Below are 12,769 nucleotides of genomic sequence, written 5' to 3'. Positions count from 1 at the left end.
AACCAGGGTCTCTAGTGACCGTGAGTCCAACAGGTGATGATTCAGATGCTAATGGAGCATTCCGTACAAGCACAGAAAGACCTGGCCGGCGGGTACTGCCCAGCCAAGCCAGCCTCTGCCCTGCGGGAATGATTTCTGTCTTGTGGTCCTAAATGCCCAAGTTAACGCCCCCTCCCCCGAACACTTGGGCTACCTAACACTTCTGATTCATAACAGCTGTTTAAGCAGGTCTTCCTCCCCGCCCCCTCCCTTCCTCCTTTGCCATTCACTCACTTAGCTTATAAGGGCCGCTTCACATGGCACTGAGGACCCAGTGATGTCTTTTCTCCCCTATACAATTCTAGGACCCTCAAGGGCAAAGACCATACTGTACTTATCAATGTATTTAGTCGGGCTCACTAAGTGTTTGGTGAACGAATACATGAACGCAATGCTCTTATTTACATGCCTGTTGGTTCTATGCGTTCTTCATTTCCAGCAATCCCAATTCTACTTAACTGCAAACTAGGCTCAATTTCATCTTCTCTTTAAAATCATTCCTGATTATTTCTTTTTCTGTGACATTTTTTCTCCGTTTAAATTTGTCATACAATCAATCTGGCTTTGGATTACATCCTTTCTAATAGTCTTCTACCCAACGAAATTTAAAGTCCTTTTGTGTCTTCCCCTTTTTTTCTCAACACTCAGAATACTTAGTGGTGGGCCTTCCCTAGCGGTCCAGTAGTTAGGACTCCATCTTCCACTGCCAGGGGCTCAGGTTCGATCCCTGGTCGGGGAACTAAGATCCCGCAAGCTGAGCGGTGCAGCCAAAAAAAATTAAAAAACTTAGTGGTGCTGGAAATATATGTAATTTCGTAAAAATAAATATGTGCTGCTGTGAGAGGAAAAAGCGGCACACTACTTGGCAAGCCCATACACTACAGATACAGCTATTTTTTCTGAAACTTAAGGACTGAAAAATATTTAATGTTTATACAAAAATCAAGAGATGGGGCTAAGTCATATTTCCATCTGGCCTAAAACAGAAAAGGCTTCAATGACCCATGCCTCTGAACAACATTCGGAATTTTGTATCAGCATCTAAGATGGCAGTAATGGTTTGAAATCACAAATCGGTAGCCTTTAAAAAGATGTCTCTGCATGTACACACTACGATATTTAAAACAGACAATCAACAAGGACCTACTGTATAGCCCAGGGAACTCTGCTCAATATTCTGTTAATAACCTAAACGGGAGAAGAATTTGAAAAAGGATACATGTATATGTATAACTGAATCACTTTGCTGTACACCAGAAACTAAAATAAACACTGTAAACCAACTGTACTCCAATATAAGATAAAAGTTAAAAAAAAAAAAATTAAAAGATGTCTGGTCTGCAATGAGCACTAACCCTGGCTAGCGTCTGTCGGGCACTTACTCCCTATTTTACCGGGCAGCCCGGAGCCAAGGGCTTTCTCGCTGAAGGGCAGACCACTCACTATACCTCTTTTGACTGCAGAAGGGAGCACTTCGGAATCTTCCCCCAGTAGTCATCATCAGGAACGAGTTTGTCATCCATTAGTCGGTAAATGCAGTTGGTTTCTATTATGGCCGTTTCATAGAGCTCATCTTCCTTTGGGTCTCCAGCAGCTTTGGGGTAAGAACAGGAAGAGGACATTATGTTTCCCCCTGGAGGGAGGCTGGTTTGGAAGAAGGAAGCAGGCGAGGAGAAAAGGTAGTCAAGTCTCATTCTCTGAGATGCAGTAAACGCTTACACTGGTAACTGGTTTGGCCACCCAGAAGCTTCCAGAAGTCTTTGGCTGCATGAGTGTGTGTATTAATTCCTTCTTCGATAGTTTGGATATAAGTAGCTCTACAACCAAGTTCCCTCTTGGTCTGAATTAAACTTGCGAGTTCTGAGGCCTAAAAAGAGAGAGGAACACAATTACCTGGGCAGACAAGCCCACAGTCAGATGGAGGGGCAACGCTGAAAACAGAGCAGAGAGACAGCGCGTCTGAAAGGAAAACCTTGTGATCACAGGGTCCGGGGGGCTGGTGGGTGGGGACTGTCTAAAAGTCAAGAAAATGTAACGAAAGGACTGGGGGTATCCATTCTTTACAGCAACACTTGTCCATCTTCAAATTCAAAAGATCATTCGTGCAGCTTTTTACAAATACCCATCCCACTCCTCAGCCATATAAAAGAACAAAATAATGCCATTTGCAGTAACATGGATGCAACTAGAGATGATCATACTAAGTGAAATAAGTCAGAAAGAGAAAACAAATACCATATGATATCACTTATATGTGGAATCCAAAATTTGACACAAATGAACCTCTCTACAAGACAGAAATTAACTCACAGACATAGAGAACAGACTTGTGGTTGCCAAGGGGGAGGGCGGGTGGGAGAGGGATAGACCGGGAGTTTGGGATTAGCAGATGCAAACTAGTATATACAGGATGGATAAACAACAAGGTCCTACTGTAGAGCACAGGGAACTCTATTCAACAGCCTGTGATAAACCATCATGGAAAGGAATATGAAAAAGTATATATATATATATATATATATATATATATATATATATATACGTATAACTGAATCACCTTGCTATACAGCAGAAATTAACACAACATTGTAAATCAACTCTACTTCAATTAAAAATAAATAAATAAATAAATAAATAAATAAAGGGGGAAAAAACCCCAAAATAAAAATACCCACTCCCTGCTCTTTTCCCACTGAAGTCTCATTCAATAGATCCATAGCAAAACTTCCTAGACACCTCGGATAAATCACTTGGAAGTGATGGACCAGCTCTGTTTCTCCACAGGAGGAAGGATGAACCAGAATTTCCAACCCTGGAGGCACAGGTCAGATTCCTTTGAAAACATCCCCCTTAAGCACTTACCAGGAGCTCGTTTCAGAGACCTTCTGGAAAATAAACACGCCTGTCCCCTCTCGCTTGAATGAAACATTGGACGTTTGAGAAGCTTTCTAGGGATCTGGCCACCGGAAGAACATTCTACCTGTGTCTAAAGGAGATGCAAAACGAGACCACTTTCGTTCCTCAGATACCGACCTTCGCCTTCTCTATGACGTTGGCGAACTCTCCGACCCACAGGAAGCAGTGGTGGGGGGAGAGCAGGAGGAAGCAGTCCCCGCTGTTGAGGGAAGAAGCGCGAGGTTCCACCAGCCGCGTCTGCACGTGTCTTCTTCCTGAGCACGAGGCAGAGGGTCACCGTCTCCCCCGAGAGGAGCACTGCCCCGTGGCCCTGGCAGGCCCGACCGGGAAGCACCCGCATCCGAAGCACCCCTGCTCCCAACTTCCCATCCTGAACAGCCTTATCTGCTCACGTGAGTTCCCATGACCCAGGGGACTTAGAGTCCTAGCCTTGTCGATGACCTTCCCTGGTGGCAGGTTCCCAGAGGTCACCATGTTTCCTAGGACCATTCGCAGTGTCCTTTGGCAGCACGTGAATGGGTTAACTAAGGTTCCCTCCCCCAGGGGCGTCAGCAAACACCTCCTTTCCCCTGGCCCACTCATCTCCTGGTCTCCCTCTCTGCACTCAGCCCGCCTCCTACACTTAACAGCCTCTGCGGGCCGGGGCAAGGCGAGGGCCTTCAGAGAGCCTCTTCATCCTTGGGAGTTTTTGTCTAAACTAAAAACTCGAGTGTGGAGAGGAATCAGCTTAGAGGGAAGCACTGCCTTGTGCAGCTGCCAACTCCTTCTCCTAAATGGTTTTGATCTTGCCACAATCGCACTGATGGCGTACTCTCTGCGTCACACGTAGGAACGGCGGCGGGAGGTTTGCACTTGTCACGGGTCTTTTAAATACACTAGAAAGGGCAGTGGCCGTGCAGACACACCCTGGAAACCCCCAGCCAAGCAGGGGACAGGGCGTGCTTTTCTTGAGCATTAATTTACAGCAGTGCCGCCCGAGGCAGCTAAGTCACTGGGGCAGAGCCAGAGCCCCCCTGGTTGTGGGTTAGGGCTCCTTGCTACAGGGAGAGAGGGAGGGAAGGAAGAAAGGAAAAGAGATAGAGGAAGAGAGAGAAAGGGAGAGAGACAGGGAGGGAGGGAAGAGAGAGAGAAGGAAGGAAAGAAAGGAAGGAAGGAAGACAGAGGGAGGGAAGGAAGAAAGGAAAAGAGATGGAGGAAGAGAGAGAAAGGGAGAGAGACAGGGAGGGAGGGAAGAGAGAGAGAAGGAAGGAAAGAAAGGAAGGAAGGAAGACAGAGAGAGGGAGGGAGGGAGAAAGAAAGGAAAAGAGGTAGAGAGAGAGGGAGGGAGGGAGGGAAGAGAGAGAGAAGGAAGGAAAGGAAGGAAGGAAGACAGAGAGGGAGGGAGGGAGGAAGAAAGGAAAAGAGGTAGGGAGAGAGGGAGGGAGGGAGGGAAGAGAGAGAGAAAGAAAGAAGGAAAGAAAGGAAGGAAGGAAGACAGGGAGGGAGGAAGAAAGGAAAAGAGGTAGAGAAAGAGAGGGAGAGAGGGAGGGAGGGAGGGAAGAGAGAGAGAAGGAAAGAAAGAAAGGAAGGAAGGAAGACAGGGAGGAAGAATGGAAAAGAGGTAGAGAAAGAGAGAGAGGGAGGGAGGGAGCTGGAGCAGCTGAGACCCCGCTGCCCCTTGCTCCCCTTCCTCAAGGATGCCCATCTCTCCGTCTCGCTGCCCTAACCCCTGCTGACCCTGGCGAGGAGGACAGATGGAGAGAACATTCTGGTGGCTGACGGGGTGTCTGGTGACCGCGTGCAGTGCGTGGCCGGGGTCACGGGAAGGGGAGCAGCAAAAGCTGAGCTTCTGGAATCAGACCGACCAGGGTTCAAAGCCAGCTCCGCCGCTCAGCAGCTGCTGGGGCCTCGGGCGCATCAGTAAGCGCTGCAACTCGGGGGCGTAATGTTTCCCACCCAGTGGGATCTTGTGAAGCTGATGTGAGATGAGGTGGCACCCAGTGGGCTCTCCAAAAGCACGCGTTCCCTTCTCCTTTCGGGCACGCGGGGGAAGTCAGGCCTCCCGACGTTACCAGACTAAAATCCCTGCTCGTGTGTAATTCTCTCTGCCGCTCTTAAATACCTTTAACCTGTAACAGCATCAGCTTTTTGTAGGGCACTGCGCTGTTGTTGGAATTCTGTTCCGTCAGGTTGACGCTCCGCAGGCTGACGTTGCTGAAGTTTTCTTTGCTGGCTAGTCCCGCCAGGGTGACTTCTGAGAAGTTGGAGTTGGCAGACACTGGGAGGGTCAAAGGAGGAAACACAGTGCAGGGGAAGCAAGACATTCAGGAGAAATGACAGTGTTTACCCTCAGCAATCATGCATGAATCACTCACTCCTTTTTTCTTTTCAAGTTAATCCTGATGGGGAAAACATACTGCAGTCTGATTAACTACGCAGTGAAGCCTTGTGTTAGGAATTAAACATAGGATTGAAAGTGTAAATGCTTGCTGACAAGTGTCACCCTGGCCATGCAGAGGGACAAGAATGGAGTGGCAGTGTGGATGAGCCACACCAGTATAAAATCAGGAGCTGGACTCATGTGCTGCAATTCCACTAAAGCTGTTATAATTCCTGACAGTGTTAGATGTTGAAAATGCCTTCCTAAGGGAGACTGTTGGACCTCTTCCATCCTAAGTCTTCATATGCAGAAAAGCAGGCACCCTGTAAGGCATGGTTTAGTTCTCATCTTTCTCTGGAGGCTAAGTGAACAACTACATGGTCTCTTGAGATCGCTTGCTCTCAGATTTAAGATTGTAACAAGATGCTGGATTTTCAGTGTGGACCAACAAATGTATATGTGTCCCCAAAAAGTGGAGGTACAGTTAAAGTACATAAAACTTGTGCCAATAAACCTTTATTTCTCCAGCTCATTGTTTAAAAAACTATGCATATGCTAGAGAGAAACTCAGAAAATTATTTTGCTGGGGTGAGGTTCTAACACTGAAGAAATATAACACTACCTGACAACTTGGATGGCATAGAGATTTTGTAATATCTTATTTAGTAAACCAGTTATAATGGAAAGACTCAACCACTTCATCCAAAGACTGTTTCTAAAAAAAAACTTTAGTAAGTAGGTTTATGAGTGCTATAGGAAAATACAAATTACAGCAAGAATCTTCAGAATAACAAGATTATGCATGCCATTAGCTCCGCTGGGAAAACCGCTCTTTCAGAACTGGGGAGCCCCACACGACCGGGCAGATAAAAGCCGACGGTTTAGCCTGAAGTGGGATGAAAACCTCGGGCCTACCCCTCATGCTCTGTTCACTGCCCCATCCCAACTCTCCCGACTCCCCCCAGCCCACATCCCAGCTCCAAGGAGCCCAGGGTCCTGCCCAAAACAATGTGAAAAGCACTGGTTTCTGCATTAATTAATAATGGAGAAATCTAGGGTTAGGCAAAACAGAGATATGGGACACTTGCCCATGAGAGATCGAATCATTTGCTCTAGCATAAGGTCAAGTGAAGAACTGCTGTATTTGGAAATGGGTTGAATTGCAAAGCCCAGCAACCTCCCTTTCCCTCCAACCTCTTGAAAGAAAACTCAACAAAACAGGATAATTTGATGTAAGTGAATGGATGGGCCACACTGCAAGCCTTTCAGTTCCAAGCAGAGTTTCTGCAGGTGTGCGCAGATGTGTACAGACGTGCTCATCTTTCTCGCGCGAGCGCCCCTGAGCGCTGTCACTGGCCTTTGCAAGGCAGGAAAAGGAGAGCACAGAGTCACCTGCTCACCGGTTCCCGCGCACACAGCTGGGGATGCTCCTGATACTCACTCTTTTCTACCTTCATACGCTTTGATTCCATGAAGGCCACGTTCAGCCTCTGCTCCGTGTATCCCTGGAGGAGGTCCTCCCTTGCTGCCAGCATCTTCAGGGGGTTTTTGGAAGCCTGAGCCCGGCGCTTGGGCCTCACTGCACGCCTGTGCTCAGCCACGGAGGATGTCAGCCTAAGAGGCAGAGCAGAGCTGGTGTGGCCTGGGGCCGCAGTGCCACCCACGCCTGGTGGCTTGCGTGTCTCTGAGCTGAAGCAACGGGCGCCGCGATTTTAGTTCTTGATTTCATTATAATGTTGCAGCTCCTCCCGTCCCATCACCCCTCCACTGACACGGAGTCAGAGGCTCTCGGAGGTGGAGGACTGAAGCCCATGTAGTTCCGGATCCCAGCCCATCCCTGGAGCCCTGCTCTCACCACGCCCCGCGGTCTCCACCTGGAGGAGCGGCCAGTGCCTATGGGGCAGCCCATGCCCCTCCCGGCCAGCCCTGAAGGGCGCAGTCCTTCCCTCTCATCACGCCCACAACATGCTGGTCACTCCTCCTCCTGCTGGAACAGAAGCGCCTCTCCTCCTCGGGGCTCCAGCAAGCCCGCTGAGAACGGGCAGCCAGCCACTGCTTCTTGATTCAACCCTCTCTCCACCAGACTCAGCTCTCTCTCCGTGCAAGTTTTCCAGTTCCCTCCCCAAGTTACCCATCTCTAGCCTCCTCTCGACCCACTGCCCCCCTCTGGAAAATAAGCACTATTTTGAAAAATATATTGAAATAAAAGAGGCCCACAAAACCAACTATGGCCATCACACACACACACACACACTCAACTCTCTGGGGCAGAAGACCAGACACGGGGAGAGGGGTGGACCCAGTCACATGGTTTCCCAGCAGATTCCGGCTGCTTTTAATGTCTTAAGTGCCTGGATCTCTGTACCTGGAGGTCCTCTTTCATACATAACATTGTCGTGTGTGTGTAAACATACATATCAGTGTTTAAATTACATGTAACCGTGTAAACAATGACATTTGGGTGAGGAGAGGATTGAACAATGGCTCACGACCAGTGTATGCAAATACCCAAAATACTACTTAAAGCTGGGGAATGGCAAGTTGTTCATTTTCTTAAGGTAGCAAATCGAAAAAAACTGAACACATTGAAAAATGCAAAACAGGTACCAGGAGCAGCTTAAGGAAACATTTATGATAACCACGCAGACTTCGGAAGAGACGGGCACTCTGAGAAATTTGTGGGCAACAGATAAACGTGGTGGATGGCCGTGGGGTTATTAGCTCACCCAGCGCATTCTCCCTGCTTCTCGTGAGAGCTCCTCGACTTTCCTTTGGGGGAACCACCTCCCTCCGTGCCCTGTCCCCTACCCTGGCTCCGGAGGGGGATCCAAAGACCGTCCCCTGCTGGCCAATCAGCATCTTCCATCCCCTTGGCCACAATGATGGCTGTAGGGCCGGATGCAAACCCAAGAAAATCAGGCCCGGAACTTCTCCTGGGAAAGCTGGGCAGGTCAGCTGCCTGTGCTGGTGGTGGCCAAGGAGATGGGATATAAACCCGGAGTGAGGGGTGACCATCTACCACGTGGTGACAGCCTGACTGAGAGGAAAGCCAGCCTAAAGGCACCAGGCGAGAGAGACCTCATTCTGAGCCCCCAGAGCCTGAGTTCATGCCTGCGCTTTTCAAGGAGTGGACCTGTAAATCCCTCCACGCCTCTCTTCTGCTGAAGCCAGTTGGACTTGCCTTTCTTTGCGGCAATCACAACCAAGGGAATCCTAACACCATGAACACTTTTCTTTGGTGGTTTAGTCACGTTCCTGCATGAAGAGGGACCCTGGGACATCACTGAGAAAACCCTCAGATCTACTGATCTTATCAATGATTGCAAATTAAGTAACACGTTTCATTGATTTTCTAGTTAGCTGTATTCATTAGAGCCCAGGTGATCCAAACAGTTTTCAAAGTTGAGTAAGAATTTGACATGTCAAATGAAGAAAGGCATAGAAATTTCTGCTAACCAGTGTTCATAAAGTCTGCAAAACAATATTTGAGTGACGTGAAAAACACAGTCACTTTATTTTCATGGCCCAGGCATGTGGTGTGGATGCCAGGCTTTCTGCCGGAGGGGACGTCTGTCCTGGGCACGCAGCTCTATCTAGCCCGGTGTCTGGTTCTAGAAAACAGTGATTTTGAGATGGGCTGGGACCTGAGACCCTTTGCTGCAGGGCTTGCACCTGGACACACGTCTCCTCAAGCAACAAAATACAAAAAACGATAAGAGACTAAAAATAACTGTGCATGTGCAATTGGGCCAAATTATGGACAAAGGATACAAAAAGACTAAAAAACCCAACTGCCACTTCTGAAGAGCTGGAAGCAAAAACAGGGTGTCAGGAGCAAAAGCAGGGCACTGCGCATGCCCCCTGCACACAGCACCACCAAAGGGGTGGGCAGACCACCTAAGCCACACCTCCGGTCCAACCCCTGGACCCGCCCCTGCCCTCACCCCATATAAGGAAGCAGCTCACCCACCTCGGGGAGCGAGCCAGGGAACCTGTTACGTGTTCTCTCCCCCCCCTGCTGCAGCAGGGGCCCCAATAAAGCCTTGCCTGAGTTTCTTGTCTGGCCTCTTATCAATTTCTATTGATTGGGGTAGGCCAAGAACCCTGGTTGGTATCAATCTGGCTGTAATGAAGTTCTATCGCGGAAGGAGGGAACAGTGAGAGAAGATTCCCGAGAAAGTGCTGTGTGGAGACCAGTGAAGGAATCCGTTCTCCAGGGGTGAAAGATGGGAAATGAAATAACTCACTTGGGGGCGTAAGGATCGAAAATGACATCAAAGTCCTCGTCCAGCTCCACGGGGCTTCTCGGTAGAGCGGAATCCATGCTGCGGTAGAACTTGGCAAAGGTTTCCTCATCGTCCGGCTTCATCACCTCTTTCACGGATTTCCCGGTGACGGTGAGGACCGTTTCTTGCATCCCACCAACTACCGACAAACAAGCAAATCAATGACCTGAGATTTGTGTAAAAACATGACTCCAACTATGCTTCACTGAATCTTAAAAATGATTTTCTTCCCGCTAAGGTCCAGGAGTGGAGCAGACATGACGGGGATGTCCAGGGTTCTGTAGATGCTTCCTGGGTATCAGCTGGCTTCTCAGGAAAGGACTTCCCGTCCGAGCAAAGCGTGCACCGTGAGTGGTAGGAGGGATGGAGGCTCAAGCACACCGAGAATTTCTCAACCTGCTCTTTTTGCTCTTTTGGAGGCAGAACTAGCTCAGCCTTGTTCTAGATCAGGGTTTGGTGAAAACTTTTCCTGCAAAGGGTCACGTAGTAAATACTTTAGGCTTTGCATGGGAGTCTGTTTGACCTGTGTTGCCACTTACATGACTCTGCTGCTATAGTACAAAAGCAACTATTACCAATATGCTAAGGAATGGGCACAACTGTGTTCCCATAAAACTTTATTTACAAAAAGAGGAGGTGAGCTGGATTGGTTTGCCGACCCCTGGGCTAGATCACCATTACGTATAGGTAATAAACTTTGAATCGTTTGCATTCTTTGCCTTGCCAGCTTTGTTATTATATTACACTTTTATATTTCTGGTTTCAGGTGGTTGTCTGTATTATTTTCAACCTATAAGGGTCATTGTCAATAGTAGGGACTCCAGGGCTTAGTATTGGATAAATTGCAAGTACTGGACATTTTTATTAAGAGATGAGGCTATTTCTGCATGTTATTCTTTTATTATATATAGTTCATGGACTTTTGTATTGAAATCTTTATTCACTAGAATTTTCTTTTAGAAATCATTTGTGATTATAATAGCAGCTGCTACCTTATTGGAAATTGACATATACAACTGAAAGTTCATCAGACCCAAGTTCACGTTGATTTTGTGTAATAATCTGCTTTCAGGGTTAAAGGCAAAATTACCGAGTCTACAATCCTGATTGGATGACATCCCAAGGGTTTATTTACTTCTTTTTCATAAACTTATTTATTTTATTTTTGGCTGCATTGGGTCTTCGTTGCTGCGCACGGGCTTTCTCTAGTTGCAGCGAGTGGGGGCTACTCTTCGTTGCGGTGCGCAGGATTCTCATTGCGGTGGCTTCTCTTGTTGGGGAGTACGGGCTCTAGGTGCGCAGGCTTCAGTAGTTGTGGCACACGGGCTCAGTAGTTGTGGCTCGCAGGCTCTAGAGCGCAGGCTCAGTAGTTGGGGCGCACGGGCTTAGTTGCTCCGCGGCATGTGGGATCTTCCCGGACCAGGGCTCGAACCCGTGCCCCCTGCATTGGCAGGCAGATTCTTAACCACTGCGCCACCAGGGAAGTCCATCCCAAGGGTTTAGATCCAGGAACAAATGTGTTATTGGGGGCTCCCTACTGAGTTCATTACCAAGTGAATCAGAGTTTGGTAATCTAATCAATGTTGACCAATAACTTCATTTCTTAAAACATAACAACAAAGATAACGCTTACAGTATGAGTTGGTGAAGTCATAACAGAAGACAATTTAGCTGAGGAGAAAAAGCAATCCCAGTTGGGATTTAGAGATTCTGAAAGCAGGGCAGGTATTTCTAGGCTTCCTGAGCTACCCACTGAAACCCGAGCCACACTGGCTACAAGCACATGAACCCAAGCTTCCCTCCGGCTCCTGGTGTGTACCTTTGTTATTCAGCCTTCTTAGAAAGGTTTCCAGCCTGTCCAACTTGAGGTCTGATTCTAACTGCATGTCTGGTCTGGCTTCGATATCTGGGCAAGTAGAAAACACAGGTGAGAGAAGCACGGAGGGCTCTTCTGATCACAGACCTCTTGGCACACTGGGTGCCTGGTGACTCACCTTCCAGGGGTCTGGAAACTGGCGTGCTGCCCCTCGTTCTACTGCAGATAGGGGACGCTACTGGGGTGATGGCAGTGGGGGACGCCAGACCTGCAGAGCAGACAAAGGAGCTATTGAGCATCTCAGGAAACTTCCGGAAGTTCCCAGGACCCTGAGGGATGGCCATGAGTCCCAACGGAGATCTAACAATTTACAGAATTTACACACACGCATGGGACACACACATGTGCAGCTGGCAGGGACCGTGCCCACACGTGTAGGACAACTGCCCATGGAGACAGGGTTTTATTGTTTCTAAGGCCTGCAGCAGCTGTCAGGCTGCCATTCCACACTGAACCACGAAGACACGAAGGCAATCAGAATGTCCTCGAACAGATGAAACGGTGACGTCTGGAGGGTTTGGGGAGAGTGGAGGTAGCGGAAGAGAAAGTATACAGTCGTCCCTTGGTATCCACAAGGGATTGGTTCCAGGACCCCCTGTGGGTACCAAAATCCACAGATGCTCAAGTCCCTTATACAAAATGGCATATTTGTATACAATCTACGTACATCCTCCGGTATACTCTAGATCATCTCTGGATGCCTCATTATACCTAAGACAATGTAAATGCTACGTAAAGAGCTGAGGTGGCAAATTCCAGTTTTGCTTTTGGGAATTCTCTGGAATTAAAAATTTTTTTTGATCACGGGTGGTTGAATTCGTGGCTGCGGAACGCGAGGATGTGGAGGGCCAGTTGTTCTGCACCATCTCTGCAGAGGACGGGGAGACCGGGCTGGTCACGCTGGCCTGGAGTGTCCCTCCCAGCTGAGGGGACGTGGGGACCGTCTGGCCTTTGGGGGTGTCACTCAGAGTGTGGTCCTATTAGGCAATAATGCAGAGGATGCTAAGCTTTGTAAGAAAGACACAAGAGGAACCATTTGTACTGATCTGTGACTGTTGGAGGATGGTACCCATGTCAGGTGTGGCTGGGAGCTCAGGACATGCTTCCACCTGCATCTACCAAGAAGCAGGATGGGGAATCTTTAAACGGAGAAATGGTAAAAGACACATGAGAGGGAAAGACAGACATTCCAGCCTGAAGAAGGCATCTGATTAGAATAAGAAACTTTAATAAAGACAAAGATGAGTATTCTTCCCTAACCTTAGAAGGGATTCGAAAGGGAAGTAATTAGTG

At 48.3% G+C, this 12,769-nt stretch overlaps 1 protein-coding gene across 22 annotated transcripts in view; it reads right to left on the bottom strand.

Annotated features, from left to right (window-relative positions):
• Positions 1–12,769, bottom strand: part of SVIL (supervillin) — a 234,520-nt gene that overhangs the window by 24,756 nt on the left and 196,995 nt on the right. For all 22 annotated transcript variants that reach the window (XM_057544478.1, XM_057544481.1, XM_057544484.1 and 19 more), the window contains 8 exons: positions 11,595–11,684; positions 11,420–11,506; positions 9,562–9,739; positions 6,756–6,928; positions 5,057–5,212; positions 3,073–3,209; positions 1,759–1,906; positions 1,488–1,633 (listed from right to left, as the gene is read on the bottom strand). In XM_057544478.1, coding sequence (XP_057400461.1) covers positions 1,488–1,633; positions 1,759–1,906; positions 3,073–3,209; positions 5,057–5,212; positions 6,756–6,928; positions 9,562–9,739; positions 11,420–11,506; positions 11,595–11,684 — 1,115 coding nt within the window. The remainder of the gene's footprint in view (positions 1–1,487; positions 1,634–1,758; positions 1,907–3,072; positions 3,210–5,056; positions 5,213–6,755; positions 6,929–9,561; positions 9,740–11,419; positions 11,507–11,594; positions 11,685–12,769) is intronic.

This window comes from Balaenoptera acutorostrata, chromosome 3 (genome assembly GCF_949987535.1).
Source record: "Balaenoptera acutorostrata chromosome 3, mBalAcu1.1, whole genome shotgun sequence".
In the NCBI taxonomy this organism is placed as follows: domain Eukaryota; kingdom Metazoa; phylum Chordata; class Mammalia; order Artiodactyla; family Balaenopteridae; genus Balaenoptera; species Balaenoptera acutorostrata.
Note: the sequence above shows the minus strand (reverse complement) of the source record. Positions and strands in the feature narration are given on the sequence as shown.